Genomic DNA, 19,033 nt, shown 5'->3' on the forward strand with positions numbered 1-19,033 from the left:
AGTCTCTGATAAGTGTTGGCAGACTGTTCCATGTGTGAGCTGCTCTCACTGAAAAAGCTGACTGTCCGAAGGTAGTCCTCCTCATAGGTATTATACAATCCCCTCTTGCCACAGACCTAGTATGTCTATCATTAGTTGTTTTCTGCTTTATAAAAGCACTAAGAGGGGGAGGAGCCAAGCAATAGGTGTGGCTGAAATAGCCGAATCCACTAATCCACTAAATCCTCTAGAAGGGGTGTCCGCATACTTTTGGCCATCTAGTGTATCATTAAATATAGGCTGATACAAAATTATCCTCACAAGCCAGAATATGAATGAGTCTATTAGAGCTGTATACGATTATGGCTGAAGTGATTAATAATCACAATCAATAGCCATGATTGTTAGTCCTAATGATTTGAAGAACAAAATCATTCATTCAATCATCATTCATTCAAATCAATCATTACAGCATTTTTGGCATCTTACTGTATATCTTTTAATTAATTATCATTAATTAAAAACTGAATTAAGCAATAATGCTACTACATAGTTGATATTTAATCAATTTCTTGGACTGGATGATGAAAAAAATATTGCATATGCATTTTTGAATAGAATTTTCCATGTACTTTTGCTGTAAGTAAAAATCCATCCGCTGATAGCTGGACATGTTGAAGGTACAGGACCAGGTTGCAGACTGTGCCACAGTGTCAAAGTGTGACACTGGTCGACACTATCGATTCACCCCAGAGCGGAGAATTATCCACAGTATTAGGAAAGGGTCAATGGGAATTGACATTTTCTATTACCAATCAATAAAAATTGCAAATGATCTGGTCACTATGGGCTGCATGGGTGTCTGTAAACTGACACAACTGGCATTTTACTATAGCAGCCAGCCAACTAAACTTTATAGATGTGGACTTAATGACAATGCCTGGGGAGAGAATAGAAGAGAAATGTCATTTTTCATCATTTTCTATTCTGTTCTATTCTAATTCTATTCTATTACGCATTGCTTACTTTTATTCTGACCCATGTGTCTTTGGGGTATTAGTAACTAGTAATCATTGTCAGCCCTCCACCCCTCCCTGGTCTCTCTCTCTCTCTCTCTCTCTCTCCTCTCTCTCCCTCCCTCCCTCTCTCTCTCTCCCTCTCTCTCTCTCTCTCCCTCCCTCGCTCCCTCTGGTATTAAATGGAAGTGGACTCAGATACAGATGTCAGTGAGGGACCCTTGCCTTAAGCTCTGGGGGTCTTTGAATAGAAAAGCTGCAGCTTCTTCTGCTTTGAGCCAGGAAGTCCTCCAAGTTCCGCAGGATGCCGGGGAGCTTCAGATCAGGTAGCTACTGAAACAGCTTTGCATGATGGGAGCAAAAGAAGGAACTGGCTTTCCTCTCTTTCTCCCTACTCCCTTTCTGTATGTTCTCCCGTTCTGTTTGACTCTCTGTTCCCCAGTTCACCTCTTCATCGTCTTCTCATCTCATCCTTCCTTCTCTCACCTTCTCCATCAATGTAGGAATTTCTTCCACCTTTTCTGAGATGAGTGATCATCTCTCCATTCTCATATCTTCTTTCACTCAGAGGCTTTTACTTTTCCTCACATCCATCAGTATCTTCTTTCTTCTACCCCACTTCCTTACCCACTCCTCCCTGTTGGTTTCTGCACTGAGACGGCGAGGCTGATATTGATATTTTTGGTCCAATTAGTTCATTTCTCTGTGAAAAACGTACAGCAGGTTTGCCTCCTCGCAGTACATTCGCCTGTTTAGGTGTTCTGCCAAAAAATACCAACTGGCAGAACAACAAATCCATGCAAAAACATGGGAACTCAAAAAAAACAAGACTTAACCTCAATTATACCAGATTCTTATTAATGTCTAATATCAAGCTAACATGCCACATGCCAAATGTTGGCCACTAATACAAATATTTTATAATCAAATTTTTCTTTTTAAAGGTTTTTTGGACTGCAGCCATTCACATGCTTTGCCATAGTTAATTTCTCTGTTCCTCCCTCCTCTCTTCTCTCTTCTCTGTCTGTCCCAGTGTCTGTTGTGTGGGTGGGTCTGGTCTGTCTGTTGCTTCGTAGCAGGCTGGCCAGGGTGGGTGCAGCACCCATCTGTACCAACGGCCAGGCTGGCTGCCACGTCCTCTCCCTGGCCGACCTGTTCGATCGAGTCATCCAACACTCAGCCAGGATGCACGGCATCTCCAGTGACCTGCACTCCGAGTTTGTAAGTCTCCCCTCTTGTGATTTGTCTGCAAATGCTTTTCTAAATGGGAGTTTTTGCTGAATAAATTGGATTTTGCATTTGGGTTATTTACGTAGGGACAAACACATTGATAAGTGTATTATTTGCACTGTATCACATTTCTAGCTCAGGCTGCATTGAGAAATCAGTTGTAGTTGCTCCAAAAATATTTAAAGCAGCCCAACATGGTATGTCTGTATGAGACTGTATTTATTGCTTTAGATCAGTGTCTCTGTTCTTATAATAACTGTTTTTTAAGCATGTTTCTGAATGATATAAATTAATTGAATCAGTCAAATTAATTTGTTACAGCTGGATGACAAATCAAATTAATAACATTAACATGCAGTAATAATGAGTGGCGCTTTGTGCATGACTAAGTGCTGGAACTCGTTACTGAAGAAAATGTCTTGTGCATATAACCATGTAGTATTCTGGTTGAGCAGTGTGTATAATATAAACTTTGATTAGATGAGGAACAATTTAAAGTAAAACAGCCAACTTTTTTTTTCACATTTTGTAAGATCTGCTTCGTAGAAAATAGCTAATAGGCTACTGACTTTAGATCAATGTTTCCAGCATTTCAAATGATTCACTTATAGTAGACTTTTCTACTATTTCATTCATTACTTTTTTAGTCTAGCCACACTTGACATTTAGCTGCCGCCTGACCTCTGACGTTTCCGTCCTCCATTCATGTTTGACCTGTAAGGAGCAGTACTTCTTGCCCAGTAAGAATCACATTGGTCGGGTCAACTGTCACACCTCCACCATCCTCACTCCCAATGGCAAGGAGAACGCTCAGAGACTGGCGGTGAGTTAACCTTTATACCAGCTGTCTCTCTCACTGTCTTTTCACTGTTTTATCATGCACATTTGCACATCATATATCTAATTTACACATACATGTATATTTCAGTACTTTCAGTTTTCCCATCTCCCTCTTACTCTTACATACTGCATATATACTGATACTTATATCTGTTGCCTCTGACATATAACTACCTTGTCTGTGAGTTTGGAAACTGTGTGTATGGACTGGGTAAGCTGCAAATGAATTGCCCTTCTTGGGATCAATAAAGTTGTCTGAATCTGAATCTGAATCTGATACTTTTACAATGGCTTTTCATACTGGTATACATATTGATTTTTCTTTTTTATATTCTTATATTTTTATATACTGTGTACATATTGATGTTTATGCTGGCTTATATTTATATAACCCCAACTGTTAATATTCTCGTTTTATGTTACATATTTCTGTTGTATCCTCTTGCTTTTACTGCTGCAGTGTACTGTCTTATCTCATTAATGTCATCGCAATCATGATTTAAAGGACCTGTTCACTTTTCATTCATTTCTTTTTAAATGTCTTATGTGTCCGCCTGTCCTTCCTCCCTGCAGAGAGAGGAGCTGACGGAAGTGATTCTGAAGCTCCTGGTGGCATGGAGGGATCCTCTATGGCATTTCCACCAGAGCATGGATCACCACCACGACTTCAACAACTTCAGCTCCAATAAAGCCTTGGAGATGAGTGACATGGTGCACGAGCTGCGCAAAGGTGTGGACAAAGTGGCTGAGAAGGTATGGCTTATATGCATGTGGATGTGAGGAGGTGGGGCGTTTATATAGCAGCTAGTTTTTTGCTTCAAACAGACTCATAGCACCCAGTTTTTTTTCTTCAAACACAGACTTATAGCACCCAGTTTGCAGCATAATCCTGTGAAAATATATTCTCCCGCAAACTTCGAACTTCGGAAGTTGGTAGGGTAACGCTTTATTTTCTGGGTCCACAATTTCCTAGAAAGGAACTGTTAATTTCTTGGGAAGTTTCCTGGAAAGAACCATGAAATGATGTAGTAGTTATATAGAAAATCTAAGCAGTCTGGTGGAGTCGATATGATACTGTCAATTTCTACGAGTTTTCTGGAAAGAACTGCAAAACTATAAACTATTTACTGGAAAATAATAGGCTAAGGTCAATTTGGTAAACCAAGTCATTATTCATATAATTATATAATATAGTTATTTGTTGAATTCTTTCCTCTAATTTCTAATTTTCTATATAACTACTACATAATTTCATGATTCTGTCTTGGAAACTCCAAAAGAAATGACCAAGTACTTACCAACTACCATTGAACTCTTTCTCTGTTTTCCCTGTTATTAATACATAATGTAATGGTTCTTTCCAGGAAACTTCCTAAGAAATTTACAGTTAGGAAATTGCAGACCCAGAAAATAAAGCTTTACCATTGGTAGTATGTTGCGTGAATGCTCAGCGCTGCTCCGTAATATAGCCTGCAGGGACGTAGTTCAGTGCCATGTTACATAATTGTAGTAAATGCTAACATAACACTGATGACAAAGTCCTTACGTCACACACCAGATCCTAACTGGATTGTTAACCCTCAGATGATCCGTTGCAGGATGCAAGTCTAGAGAAAGAAAGAAAGAAAGAAAGAAAGAGTGAGAAAGTGAGTGAGCTTTGGGCACACAGCCTTGAATGGATTTCCAATGGAATTCGCTGGTGGTTAAAATCAGATAGGCCTACTGTCTGTCTCACTGCAAATGCTACTTATTCCTATTAAAAGGCTTAGCTGATGAAGAGTGTGATACGCAGTTGGTTTCACTACTGTACTATAAAATGAACCTATTGTAAGTCGCTTTGGACAAAAGCGTCTGCTAAATGACGTAATGTAATGTAATGTAATGTAGGCCTGTTTTAACTGTACAAAGCTGATGTGTATGTGTATGTCCTCTCTGCCTCAGATGCAGACACTGGGGATAATCAGTAACTCTGTCAGCAGCCTAGCTTCTCCCGAGGCTTTGCTGCCCCCTGACAGTGCTGAATGGCGTCTGATGAAGGACTACGACCTCCTCTACTGCTTCCGCCGAGACTCCAACAAAGTCCAGAACTACCTGAAGATCCTCAAGTGTCGCATCGTTCCCGAGCACGGCTGCTGAAGGCTAGAAAACCAGGGGGGGTCGTGTTCAAGTTCAGGAAATGTCAGCAAACGTTGGGATGGAAATGTATCAGATAAAAAAGACGTGGATGAAGCCGTGATTTCGGTTGTGTTTTCTATCTGCAGCGTTTGAGACGTTAACTGATTCAGACTCTCGTTACATCACTGGTCAGTATGTTCACTCATATCATGAATGGACTGCTACTGGAACCGAAAGACTCTGGACACCTCCCAGTTCATGCCTGATGAAACAATTATTTTTACAAGTGGTTACATTATATAGTATGTGTAGAAGTATGCGTGTACTGCATGGTCAGACAAACTTGAGTACAGCACAGAGAGGATGAAGTGAGTGCACAATGTGGATATCATAGAAACCTGTATAATGCATATCATCTTTAGATACAGTGGTAGTATATAAAACATCTCAACAAGCATGGATGGAAATAGAAGCAATCTTTTTCTCTCATTACAGACGAGATACTTAAAATGCAATGTGTTTTTGAAATAAACCAATAGTTTCCTGAGCAGAAATCAACATTTATTTGTTTGAATTAGCCAGCCAAGCAGACCTGTGTGTGTGTGTGTGTGTGTGTGTGTGTGTGTGTGTGTGTGTCTGTCTGTGTGTCTGTCTGTGTGTCTGTGTGTCTGTGTGTGGTTGTATAGAGGGACATGAAGCTGTCTTTGTGATTTGGGAGGGGTGTGAATCACTGTGAATGTACATATCAGCATACATATGCGTGTATTTGCGTGAATGCATGACAGGTTTCAGATGTCTGACTGTTAACTTATATTAGGCTACAGAATATTGTATGTGGTGCATGTTTGCGATGGTGTGTGTGTGTGTGTGTGTGAACAGTATCAACAGTTCAATTAAATATTAGCTAATTTTCTAGCTTCAGGCTTTATATACATTTTTTACACTACTGAGTCATAGCTTTCCACTTCCAACCATGTCAAATGATATGTCAGTGCCAGCTAGCCTATACATAGCCTAGCTGTAGCGGAGCAGGGGCGAGGTGGAGGGATGAGGCAACTGATTCCCATTAAAGGAATACAGTGAGTTACTTTAGCATACACTATGTTGAGTGATAGTAGGCTACATGCTAACACTTTAGCATACACTATGTCGAGTGATAGTAGGCTACATGCTAACAATTTAGCACAAACTATGTTTAGTGATAGTAGTCTCCATGCTAACACTTTAGCATACACTATGTTGAGTGATAGTAGGCTACATAGTAACAATTTAGCATAAACTATGTCACTGATCGTATGCTACCACTAACATGCACTATGTTGTGTAATAGTAGTTTTGTGCAGTAAAAATGTGGCTCACAGTGTAAATAGCAGTGTAGAGGCTGGTAGAGGCTTCCAAGCATCTTGGTAATGGTCTCGTTTGTTAACCGTAATTACACTAATGTCTCAAAATTAATGTGGTTGTCAACTTTAATTATTTCAGCACTTTGTTGAGTTGTTCCTGTTGATGCTTCTGTTAGTTTACTAACAGAAGTGTACAAATTAGTGTACTAATCAGGTCTTTTTTTTAACGCAGTGAAAAGACTGTGGCAAATTTGAAGAAAAAAACTGTTGTAGGTGTAAGTGTGACAATCAGTGTCTGCCTACAGAGACAGCAGCTAGATCTGAGCATGAGCCATGCCTCAGCCAGGCCTGACTGACACCCTCCCTGATTGGTGGTGATGCCTGGTGCATCAGCATACGCTTCCCAGAAGCCTCTATGTCACTTAGGAGTGATGAGGGGAGACACTGCAGACCGCCAAACTGTCAGAGACAATCGGCAGACGTGTGTGTGTGTGTGTGTGTGTGTGTGTGTGTGTGTGTGTTGATGATGCAGACAAAACCAAGCTGATTTGGGACAAGTTTAGCATAACATTGTGTGGTTTAAACCCTAAATCCACCATGATGAATAATATTCAAATTTTCTTCTAGCGAAAGCAAGTGTGTGTGTGGTTGTGTGCATTCAGAGTGTAGTCAGAGTGTATATGCATTGAGTGCACATAATGCTAGTTTCAAGCTCGCCACCTGTTTTGTCCTTGAAGCTGACCAATGTGACAGTGTAAAGTATCAGACCCAAGTATATAAATTGTACATTCACAACTTCCAAGAATTCCCAATATCTAAGTTATGCTTATGAAAACATCACACAAACAGTAAAAATCAAGGAGATCCAAGGTAACCTGCTTAGGTCTATTCATGATTTTGTCTCAGAGGGTGAATCTTGGAGTGCATGGCATCCCAACTGCATACAAAAATACAGCATTAACAGACGCTAGCAGCAACAGTGTCCGTCTCCCTCCTCGGGGTGGATTTCCTATGCGCCTATGGACTGCTGGTGGATGTCAAACACCGCTGCTTGATCAACGCTGTCACCTTCAGTTCATACGCGTGTACACTCAGCGGAGTAGACTCCATCAGACTGTCTAGCATGCTCTCCGCCGCAGACGAGTTTCTCCGTCTTCTCGCCAAGTTCCCGGACCTCACGCAGCCCACCTTCTCGTCATCCACCGGCAAGCACGGGGTGGAACACCACATCGCCACCACCGGCCCCCCCGGTCTACGCCCGGGCCCAGCACTAACGTTAGCGAAATTTTCTCTTACACTAAACAAAGCCTAACAAAGCCTATTAGTCAACGTACTGCATAAACAGATGTTATTTTAACAATGTTAAAAAACGTAAAGAAAAAACCATGGCAACTCCTTTGAAGTATCAAAAAACTACATACTTTATTACATCAAAGAAGTATTAAAAAAACCAACATGTTTCAGCCATAGGGCCTTCTTCAGGGTGTCAAAGAAATATTCAAATCCAGGAAGTGTATATTATTCTTACTATAATCAAGAGTCAATTTTATGTTATTATTAGTGTTGTTTAATATTGATGAAAATCAAGGAGTTCATTTTCTGTTCCAGACCACCAAAGAATGGCATCTATATATCTCCCCCACCAGATGACTTTATCATACCACGGGTTCCTTTCCTTATTATAAACGTAATCTTCCTCACATTTACCCATGTATAAAACTGCATATGATGGGTTGTAGCAAGTCCCCACATCCTTTGGCTTGCTGGCTGGCTTGGCTGTAGCTGTTGTCCTGAAACATAAAGATATTATTTTTAATGGTCCATTTAGTAAGGTGGAGATCGAGGATTGGCCATCCGAGAATCCCATACCAACCTTCTCCAACATACAAAGTAGAAGGTCAATGGTCAAGTTGAAAAGCACTGGCGATAGTGGGTCCCCTTGCTTGATTCCCACCTTGAGTTCAATCTCTTTGGAAAGTCTGCATTTGGACTTTATGAGCTTCATTACCATCTTATCGACCCCTCTCTGGTGTAGGACATCCACCAGATGTCTGTGGGAGAGAGAGTCGAATGCCTTGGCAAAGTCAATAAAAACCACTGCCAGCAGTTTTCTCTCCCTCTTGCTCATCTTAATTACCCCATCGAGAAGCATGAGGTTTTCAGCACATCCAGGTGCGGAGATGAAATCCCTCTGTCTTGGGATAATCTCACATGCCAATACCAGTCTTTCGTTGAGAACACCTGAGAGGATTCCCTGGAGGATTGGACCGATTGTAGTTGGGCGCCACTGAGATATCGTGTAACTGATTTGGGTCAGTGGTTTTCGGGATGAAGGTGGTCCTGTTCTTTTAAGCAGTTTAGGCAGCAAAAAGGGTAGGAGTAAAAAGAAAATAGCTAACCCGACAACGCCACCTGGGGAATTTCACCCCAGGAATTATAGAGGGGGGAACCTGGACTAATACCGTGGTCATACACAGGCTACACAAGTTCGTTAACCGAAGGAAGACAGAGACGTGATTCCAAGAGAAATGCAAATTTATTAAATATTTGATGACTGGAAGGGTCTGTGGAGAGAGTTGGTTAGAAATACAAAGAAAATGAATCAAATTTCTATGAAGATGTAGCAAAAGGTTTATTACAATAATTTAGTTATGTTAACAATGTCATTCTTTTAATAAAACAAAACTACAAAAGGGGAAAGTGGGCTTAGGCCAGCAACAGAGAGGCAGACTAACTAAGGATGTGTTCCAAGAGGGCAATAACTTACCCACCACTCGTGTACTCACGGTAAATGGCAACCACTGCAAACAGGTGTACAATACTGTGTCCCAGTGCTCTTACCACTACAAACGGTGAAGGGAACCACACTAGTGTGCCTAGCCTCCACAACAAGCCAGCACTCAGCTCCACTAAAGGGGGGATAATAATGAAAACAAAGCATAAAAGTAAATACAAAACCACCAGTTGGTTCAATCTAAAATACAAACACCCAGTTCCACAATCACAGAGAGTTAATTACAACAGGCAGGACAGGCCAAACACTATGTCTGTGAAGACAAAACTATTATGTCTATGAAGGCAAAACAGCAGCTGATAGAGACCTACAATACAGGAGACACATTAGTAACAGGTCTACAACGTTGTAATAACAACAATTTACCTCAGGTATTTACCATACCCTACTTACCACTAACTATAGTAACCAGTACCTTGACATAAAGGTGCGTTGGCTAAGCAGACTCCGGGGGTAAGCATCCACATCACCCAAAGGCAGACAGGAACTACAGCAGATGAGATTGGTCAATTGCAGTGCCACTTCACATGTGCTTAGTATATCAACACAGTTAGAAAACATACCTTGAGTCACAAATCTCAGCTAAGCAGACACCAGTACGACCGGGTAGACAGGCAGACAGGAGAGTATTACAAACAAATAAAACTCAGTCATTGGGTACATAAAAAGAACCTTAAACAACCTCATGACTGCATCACCTACCTCAGAGTCACACAGAGGGGCCAATATGGCAACCAACAAATGGCTATGCTCTCTCTGGCCAGAGTTTTCGATAGCTTGGTTGTAATCACCCTGGCTTCATCCGGAGGTTCAACCATTGGCACAGGTTTAAAGAGGGAGAGGACTGTGAGGCTCCAGTCCAAACCCTTAGACGCCGCCATTCTTTGTTTCTTGCTCAGTTTCCATAGCTGTTTGCATTTGTTTTTGATCTGGGCAACCGTGCAATCTTGAAGCTGGGAGGCAACATGAGCATAGAATCTGGTAGAACCTCATGAGGCCCTTAAGTGTGCAGACATCTCTCACATTCCATTCACACATCCTTGGATGTGGTTAGGCCTGAAGGGTTGGTTCTGAAACCAGGCAATGCTGTTATTTGAATCCCATAAAGAGGACCCCCTTGGCCTGGGAGGGATATTGGAAGAGTCTCCTCCTAAGTAGTCTGTAACCTCCCCTTCGGGCTAGGGACGAAGTTATTGGTCGTCGAGATGCTGGCGAGGCGGGAGAGGAGAACCTTTTCACCACTAGTTTCAGCCATCTAGGGGTCTTCTTTACTTTCATCGATACTAGCATGACACATTGTGACATGGGACAAAGGTAGCTAATATCTAACATTAATGATGTTGCACTTTATTAAGGTTAATAAAAAGTACATTTATGTTTAAAGTACATTTATTTCTTAGACAGGTGGGGCTCTTTGGCTAGCTGGCCAGTAACACTAAGGTTGGCTAACCTATCTAGCTATAGCCTATAGCCTAGCATGGACCAAAAGGAAGAGGACTGCTTCCTTGCAGAAGAGAAGCCCAAAAGACCGCTTGCTGACAAACTGAAACTTTTTGCAGATAAGTCAGCAGCTGTCACTGAAGCTGACTAAACTAGCGGCTGGGCTACACAAAAACTACCCAGCTCTGTGGAAATAACCCCAAAAATGGCCAGACAGGCTCAAACGTATTTTTGACTTAAAAATCAAATACAAAGATTTAACTAATGTCATATGGTGTACTAATTTGTTATAAATTGTTAAGATATAATTGATAAATCATTGATAATAATGAATTGATGATTAACTCCACATTAATCTAACGAGAAAACCAAAAACGCACACCAATGAGGGAGGTGCTGGCTATAAGAATATGCTGAAGCCAAAGGAGGAAGATTACCGCACATTCAAACCGATGCCATCAAATGTTTTAATCGACCTTTCGATCCAAAAGGGTCTTTTTCAAGATCATACCAAAGCCGGCTATCCAGAGTCAACCAAACATCAGCGGTTTTGTGGTCTCCTTACGTCTAGGGGGGATTCTGATTTAGAGGCGTTCAGTCATAATCCCACAGATGGTGGGATTAAGGACAATTTACACAGTAACTTGTTGAACATCTTAAGGATGACGGTGTAGTACAGGATTGCTCTTCGGCTGAACAGGAGTACGAGGTGATTCCTCCTTGAAGTTGAGATGCTGATTTCATCGAGGACTCTCCCATTGCGGGGTCACCACTTTCCTTTTGCTCCCAAGGCAAAGCCTCTTACCCACACTGTCTTCGTCAGAGGCCACTTTCTGCGGACCGCTTCTGCCAAAGGCGTGTACTTGGATACCTTTTCATCGTAAGCTTCACTGTCACATCATTGATCATGGCCCGCCACTGGATCAAGACAAGGTCAGGGACATCAAGCTGACCATCCGCCTTTGTAATGTGTGGTTTTCTATGGACTTAGTACCCGTGACTTTGGGCCTCCTCCGCAAGAATCTCACAGACTTTATTATGTCTGGCCATAAGATTGGGTTTCAGGACCTTGCACATGTTGAGAACATGTTTCATGGTCTCAGTCGCCTTACCACACAGTCTGCATCTTTGAGTTCCTACCTCTTTTCAGGAAAGCTGAATTCGAAGGCAAAGTCAATGAAGACCACCGCAAGTGGCTTCCTTTCTCTCTTAAAGGAGGGGTATCTTTTGCTTTTTCAGCAATTTTATATAATTACCTGGTGTTCTGGCCACTGTTAGTGTGTATTGTGGCCACCTAGTGGGGAACATGTGTATCACATTTGTGTTTGCGTTTGATCATTAGTTGTTGCCATAGTTCCTTTCAGTTTCCTTTCACTTTTTGGTAGAGTACAGAGAAAGTCAGCAGCTACCACTACAGAGCTTTGGAAAATATATACCTGTAAGTACCTTTGTTGTATAAGATGTTTTTTACATGTTCATTGTTAAACAAAGCAAATAGCTTACTTGGAAGATTATTGTTATACCTTCACGGCATCAACGCTAGTTTCAGTTAGCCCATCTATGGAGATTTCCATTGTATGTTAGCATCAAGCTATCGGACCATGTGGATTTGGCACATGGTTAGGTCAGGGTATGTCACAGCTTTATTGTAAGAGCTTGTTTAACTAAATATGCTTGTGTAATTGCAAATATATGCTTGTAATATGTTTGTTTTGTTAATTTTCAGTTTTACAGTATTATCCAATTGGGCGGCAACAATAAATAGCCTAAAATCAGCAAATGCCTTCGTCTCTCATTTGGAGGACTGTTAGCTGCCAAACTAAGCAGCCACATTTAGGGAGGGCAGAATAGTAAAAAGCATCCTTCACCAGCGAGCTCTTCAGATTAGAGTGGAGCACCAGCACACCATAAACTCTGCAGCATCTAGTTCCTTGAGCAACAGATAAAGTTCTTCAAGCATGGTGACACCTAAAGAGGAAAAAAACATGGAAGAGACCCTGGAAACTAGATCACAATACTCTGGCTCCATACATTCTAGTCAGCTCTCTTCATCTACCACTGCTGCTGCCAGAGCACGTGGAAAGGCCGAGGCTGCACATGTCCAGTATTCGTTTGCACAGAGGGAAGCAGATATTAAAACAACAAGCAGAACAGTTTAAGAAGAAAGCTGAGTTAGAAGCAGATTTGCATGTGCTAAAATCTCAGAAAGCAGCTGCAGCCGCTCTAGCTGAGGCCCAAGCTTGGGAGACATCTGCACAAGAAGAAAGCGGAGACCCACAACGACAACAGCTCGACACCAAGATGGCACCATTCAACACAGCTCAATGCACCATGGAGTATGTGCGGCAACATTCAGAAATGGACTTTGGTCTACATTCACCTCACCAGGAAAACCCAACAGAACCTACCTCTTAATCAATGCGCCAGCCAGTCATGGATAACGATGAAGCAGCAAGATGCTACACAGGTCAAGGAGAACACCAGGGGAGTGAATACAGCAACCAAGAGTTCAAGGCCTTACCGTTCCAGCCTGTCAGTCCATCCCACGCTACAGGAAAGGTCTCAGCTCAGCACAGTCGTGCTGTGAGCCCCGAGAGGGTCTGATAGATGGAGAGATGGTCCACACGGAATGAGGCGATCCAGCGGTGATCAGTTTCTTCATCTTCAACCTCATTCATTTACACCAAGAGCCTCAGTATTGATCCTTCAGGCACATCAGACTTAGCAAAGTATCTGATGTGGCGAGAGATGGTCAGTTCTGGTCTACTGAAATTTGATGACCATCCCGAAAATTACTGGGCCTGGAAGGCATCTTTTCAGAGCTCAACCCAAGACCTGAACCTGTCACCTCAGGAGGAGCTTGACCTGATTTCCAAATGGCTTGGACCAGATTCAGCTGAGCAGGCCAAGAGAATCAGAGCAGCTTACATACACAACGCAACTGCAGGTCTCAGCATGGTGTGGCAGAGACTTGAGGATTGCTATGGAGCACCTGAGATTATCGAGCACGCACTGCTGAAGAAGATTGAGAATTTTCCAAAAATCTCAAACAGAGATAACCAAAGTTTGAGAGAGCTGGGAGACTTTCTATTAGAGCTGGAAGCAGCTAAGCTAAATGGATATCTCTCTGGTCTCTCACATCTCGACACAGCACACGGTGTCAGTCCCATCTTGACAAAGCTACCCTACAACTAGGGCTGGGTTTAAAAAAATGATTTTCCGATTCAAATCGATCTTCATTTGAATGATCCGATATCGATTCATAAAATCCAGAGATCGATCTTTTAATATATGCCCAATATGCCTGTAGAGTCTGTAGAGTTGCACAACTTGCTAGCGCCGGCTGCTGGCTATTTTCTCGCTGCTTTTATAACTGAATGTCACAAAATGTTCACACTACCAGAATTTGGTAGTGACAACAGAATTTTTGAATGAGAGTGACTGCGCATGTCTGGTAGCCTACATACTGGAGCAGACTGAAGTAAAATAACTAGACTCAGGCTGTGTCTGTACGGGTAACAGGAGTCACTCCACTCCTCCAGTCTCACGTTGGCTGGAAATAATGTCTGTAACCATAGTAAAGTTTACTTCAGACCAATATGGCGGCTACCGTCGCCTATATTTTCAGTTTATTTGACACCAGTAACACCAGTAACCAGAGGCGTCAGTTTATCCATAAGTTCTTAATAAACCGCCACTGTCAGCGGCATCATATTCTCTTTTTCCATCGCAGGAACTTCATACTTTTAAAAGCAACATTTGGGCTGAAGGCCGCAGAACTGGAACAACCGCAATGTTGAGGAAACAGACTGGATAGAAAATTTGAGAATGTCTCACAACACTTACCTCCGTCTCTTTCAAATTAAGGATGATAATGTTACATAACATAACGAGTGTTGAGCCTTAACGTCACGTAACAACGAGCTGTCCAGTCCCGTTCTGGTTCACACTACTCGGACTAACCGAATCCGCTCTCAAATTCAGAATCAGTACCTGAATTTTTCAGGTAGTGAGTTTGGTTATAGAATGCGGTTGTCAGTCTCCTTAACTGAACTGTGTGTGAAATTTAAAGGGGAGTTGTGCGTTTTTTTAGATGTTTCAAAATAATAGCGATCTCTGCCGAGCCTCTGCGCAACACGCAGTGAACGGTTGCCATGGTAACGACGGACTCAACTGAAGTGTTACAGCTGAAACTACTGTGTAACGCTAAATACAAGGCCTTAGCTGAGGAGATCATTTTAGGGGCTTCATTACCATGACCATGTAAAATCATTATTTAAACTGATTTATGTTTCCATCATTATTGGATCTCAGTTCTGTGAGTGCAGTAGTACTCAGGAGAGAGATCCAGTCTTGCTCTGAGAAGACTACAATATGCACTTTGGTATTTTATTTATTACTATTTGTAATAATATTTTTGTTTTAGACTATTATTTCTTCTGCACTGACTGAAGAAAGTACATTAAACATTCACAATTAAAAAACATTATCAGTTTATTTTTCAATTGAGCATTGATCCTGTAATAAAAATGTTTATTTATGTTATTTTAAGTCATGCTTTCATAAACATATTTAAGGTTTGTTTATTAATTCGGTAAAAATGCATCACCAGAAAAATGTATCTTGCCATCTCAAACATCCCTTAGCCGGCTACTTTTCCCATCTGGCTGGCTACTCAAAAATATGGGGAACCCCCTGCTTGCACTATATTGTGTTGACTGCTGTAGTGTGTTGGTCATGTTAAATAAAAAGTACATTAATGTAACTGCTTTGGGGTCAATTCTTAATGTAAACATTAATATTTTTAATAATGCACCAGGTTAGAGGGTTCCTTGTACAATTTACAGCATTAGTTCTCTGAGAATCTCTTTCATATCCAAGCAAAATTGATATTGTAACTGAAATATCCCAAACCAAATCGATATTGAATCGAATCAAATCAAATCGGAAATCGAATCGAATCAGGACCTTGCACACAAGCACAAGCACATCTGCTTCAAGTGTTGAGCCAGCTCCACCAATGAAGAGAGAACAGGAGTGCTGGTACCTACCCATATTTGGCATCTACCATCCACAAAAACCGGGCCAAATACGGGTGGTTTTTGACTCCAGTGCCAAACATGATGGTATTTCTCTCAATGACACCCTCCTGAGTGGACCAGACCTAAACAATACTCTTGTTGGTGTTCTAATTTGTTTCCGCAAGGAGCCTATCGCAGTCACGGCAGATGTACAGCAGATGTTTTATTGTTTTACAGTCTGTGAGGATCATCGGGACTATCTGCAGTTCTTGTGGTATGAAGACAATAACTTGGACAAACCAGTGACAGAGTACCGGATGACGGTTCACGTATTTGGTAATAGTCCGTCTCCAGCTGTTGCCATATACTACTTAAGACGAGCTGCGCTGGAGGGAGAAGAAGACCATGGCACTGATGCAAGGGAGTTCATCTTGCAAAACTTCTATGTGGATGATGGGCTTGCCTCATTCTCCAGCGAAGAAGAAGCCATAGACACTCTTAAAAGAACCCGAGAAATGCTAGCTGAATCAAACATCAAGCTACACAAGATAGTGTCCAACAGCAGCACTGTCATGGAGGCATTTCCTCCTGAAGATCGAGCTAAGGATCTCAAGGATCTAGAGCTTGGAGTAGATCCAGCTTACCTTCTGTGTGTCCAGAGAAGAGAAGCCGTTCACCAGAAGAGGTATCCTGTCCACTGTGAACAGTCTGTACGACCCCTTGGGGTTCGTAACTCCAGTCACCATGCAAGGAAAGGCTCTGGTGAGAGAACTCTCCTCTGAACAATAGGACTGGGATACTCCTCTGCCTGAAGAAAAGCAAACACAGTGGAGGCTATGGAAAAACTCCTTGATGGAACTGGAGCAGCTTCAGATCCCAAGATGTTACATTCCTGTTTCTATGATTGCCACGCAACACAGAGAACTCTGCGTCTTCTCAGATGCATCCAACATGGCTATATCTGCTGTAGCCTACCTGAGAGCAGTTGATACGCAGGGGAACAGTCATATCTGGTTTGTTATGGGAAAGTCCAAGCTAGCTCCACATCCAGCTCATACGATTCCTCGCTTGGAGCTCTGCGCCGCTGTCTTGGCAGTTGAGATAGCAGACCTCATCAAGGAAGAAATGGACATTGAACATAACTCAGTGAAATTCTACACAGACAGCAAGGTTGTCCTAGGGTATATAAACAACACATCAAGGAGATTTTACGTCTATGTCTCCAACAGAGTCGCACGCATCCGCAAGTCTTCTAATCCACAACAGTGGCATCACATCAGTACCGAGGACAATCCGGCAGATCACGGGAATCGACCTGTACCAGCAGCAGCCCTCAAACATATCAACTGGTTCTTAGGCCCAGCTTTCCTGTCAAGACCTGATGGAAAGGACACACCTCAGTCTGAAAACTTTGACCTCGTTGACCCACATATGGATATAGAGGTTCGTCCACAGGTTGCAACCTTTATCACTAAGGCCACTGGAAGACAGCTTGGCTCTCACAGGTTTGAAAGATTCTCGACCTGGAAGTCGCTCACCCAGGCAATTGCCAGGCTAATTAGGAAAGTCAAGACTATCACGACAGCCCCGGGAAGCGACAGCAGTAAAGGAGATGAACTTGGAGATAAACAAGCAATAACAACAATAATCAAGTGTTTGCAACAAGAAGTCTTCAGAGAAGAGCTCCAGTGTCTCTCCAAGGGAGAACCAATTATGAAAAACAGCCCCGTCAGGAGAATGAAGGCCATCGTAGACAAGGATGGTTTGATGAGAGTCGGGGGCCGCACATCATCAGCTGACATATCCTGGGAAGAAAAACACCCCTTCATCATTCCAAGGAACCACCACATAGCGACCTTATTGGTAAGACATTACCACGAGAAGGTTGCTCATCAGGGGCGTCACTTTACCGAAGGTGCAGTTCGGTCAGCAGGACTGTGGATAATTGGGAGCAAGAGATTTCTATCCAGTGTCATAAATAAGTGCATCATCTGCAAGAAATTGAGAGGGAGAATGGAAGAACAGATGTTCTTTAGCAACCCTTTAGCAAATGAGATTGTGGAGCTGAGAAATAAGGATGGTGTAGATGAAGATATTGTACATAAAAACTCCTACTCCATCTTTATTAGGGGTGTTGATGAAAAGGAAATACTTGACATTGTTAAAAAATATAAGAATAAAAAGTCCACTGATTGGACTGAAATTGATATGTCGTTAGTCAAAAATATTATAGAATGTATAGTGAAACCATTGACACATATCTGCAATCAATCCTTCCAAACAGGTATTTTTCCCAGCAAAATGAAAACAGCAAAAGTCATTCCTATTTATAAAAGTGGAGACAGACATCTATTCCCCAACTATAGACCAATCTCTCTGCTTTCCCAGTTCTCAAAAATTATAGAAAAACTATTTGTGCTTGATAATTTCATAGAAAAACACAATTTATTGAGTGACCATCAGTATGGCTTTAGAGCAAATAGGTCCACCACAATGGCAGTGATGGAACTGGTAGAAGAGATTTCTACTGCAATGGACAACAAGGAATATACTGTGAGGGTGTTTATAGACTTAAAAAAAGCATTCAATACTATTGATACTCATGGCTAAGAAGTTACCTTGATGGCAGATATCAATATGTACAAATAAATAATGTTGAATCTGATTTGCTGAAGATTACTTGTGGGGTTCCACAAGGTTCTGTGCTAGGCCCAAAACTGTTTATACTGTATATAAATGATATTTGTAAAGTGTCTAAATTGTTAAAATGTGTTTTATTTGCTGATGACACTAATTTATATTGCTCCGGGAAAAGTTTGGAACGGCTTCTGAATACAGTGGAAAGGGAATTGAAAGTCTTAAAGAAATGGTTTGATATTAACAAGTTTGAATGAATTTAAGTAAAACAAAGTTTATAATATTTGGTAATCGGCAAATCATTAATCAAGTTAAAATTATGATCAATGATGTTGAAATAGAAAGAGTGTATGAAAATACATTTCTGGGCGTGATAATTGATCATAAATTATGTTGGAAATCACACATAAATAATGTAAAAACAAAAATGTCTAAAACCATTGCAATATTGTATAAAACTAACGATATCTTGAATCAAAACTCACTATATATACTGTATTGTTCTCTCATAGTTCCATACATTACCTACTGTGTGGAGGTATGGGGAAACACATACAAAATCTTTTTAGATACGGACAGCGGACAAGGTTTTTCCTGTTTTTAAGTAGACAAGTATGT

The 19,033-nt window shown here is 41.5% G+C and overlaps 2 protein-coding genes across 2 annotated transcripts in view; both read left to right on the forward strand.

Moving 5' to 3' along the window:
- Positions 1–1,299: 1,299 nt before the first annotated feature.
- Positions 1,300–5,201, forward strand: prl2 (prolactin 2). Its single transcript, XM_071926432.1, has 5 exons — positions 1,300–1,321; positions 2,029–2,216; positions 2,947–3,048; positions 3,639–3,818; positions 5,007–5,201. The coding sequence occupies exons 1-5, from the start codon at positions 1,300–1,302 to the stop codon at positions 5,199–5,201; spliced, it is 687 nt and encodes a 228-aa protein (XP_071782533.1).
- Positions 5,202–7,646: 2,445 nt separating this feature from the next.
- LOC139932611 (NUAK family SNF1-like kinase 1) overlaps positions 7,647–19,033 on the forward strand; it is a 40,993-nt gene continuing 29,606 nt past the window's right edge. The window contains exons 1-3 of the mRNA XM_071926429.2: positions 7,647–7,779; positions 16,016–16,540; positions 16,719–17,641. Of these exons, the coding sequence (XP_071782530.1) occupies positions 7,647–7,779; positions 16,016–16,540; positions 16,719–17,641 (1,581 nt within the window). The remainder of the gene's footprint in view (positions 7,780–16,015; positions 16,541–16,718; positions 17,642–19,033) is intronic.

Source organism: Centroberyx gerrardi, chromosome 24 (assembly GCF_048128805.1).
Source record: "Centroberyx gerrardi isolate f3 chromosome 24, fCenGer3.hap1.cur.20231027, whole genome shotgun sequence".
NCBI lineage: Eukaryota > Metazoa > Chordata > Actinopteri > Beryciformes > Berycidae > Centroberyx > Centroberyx gerrardi.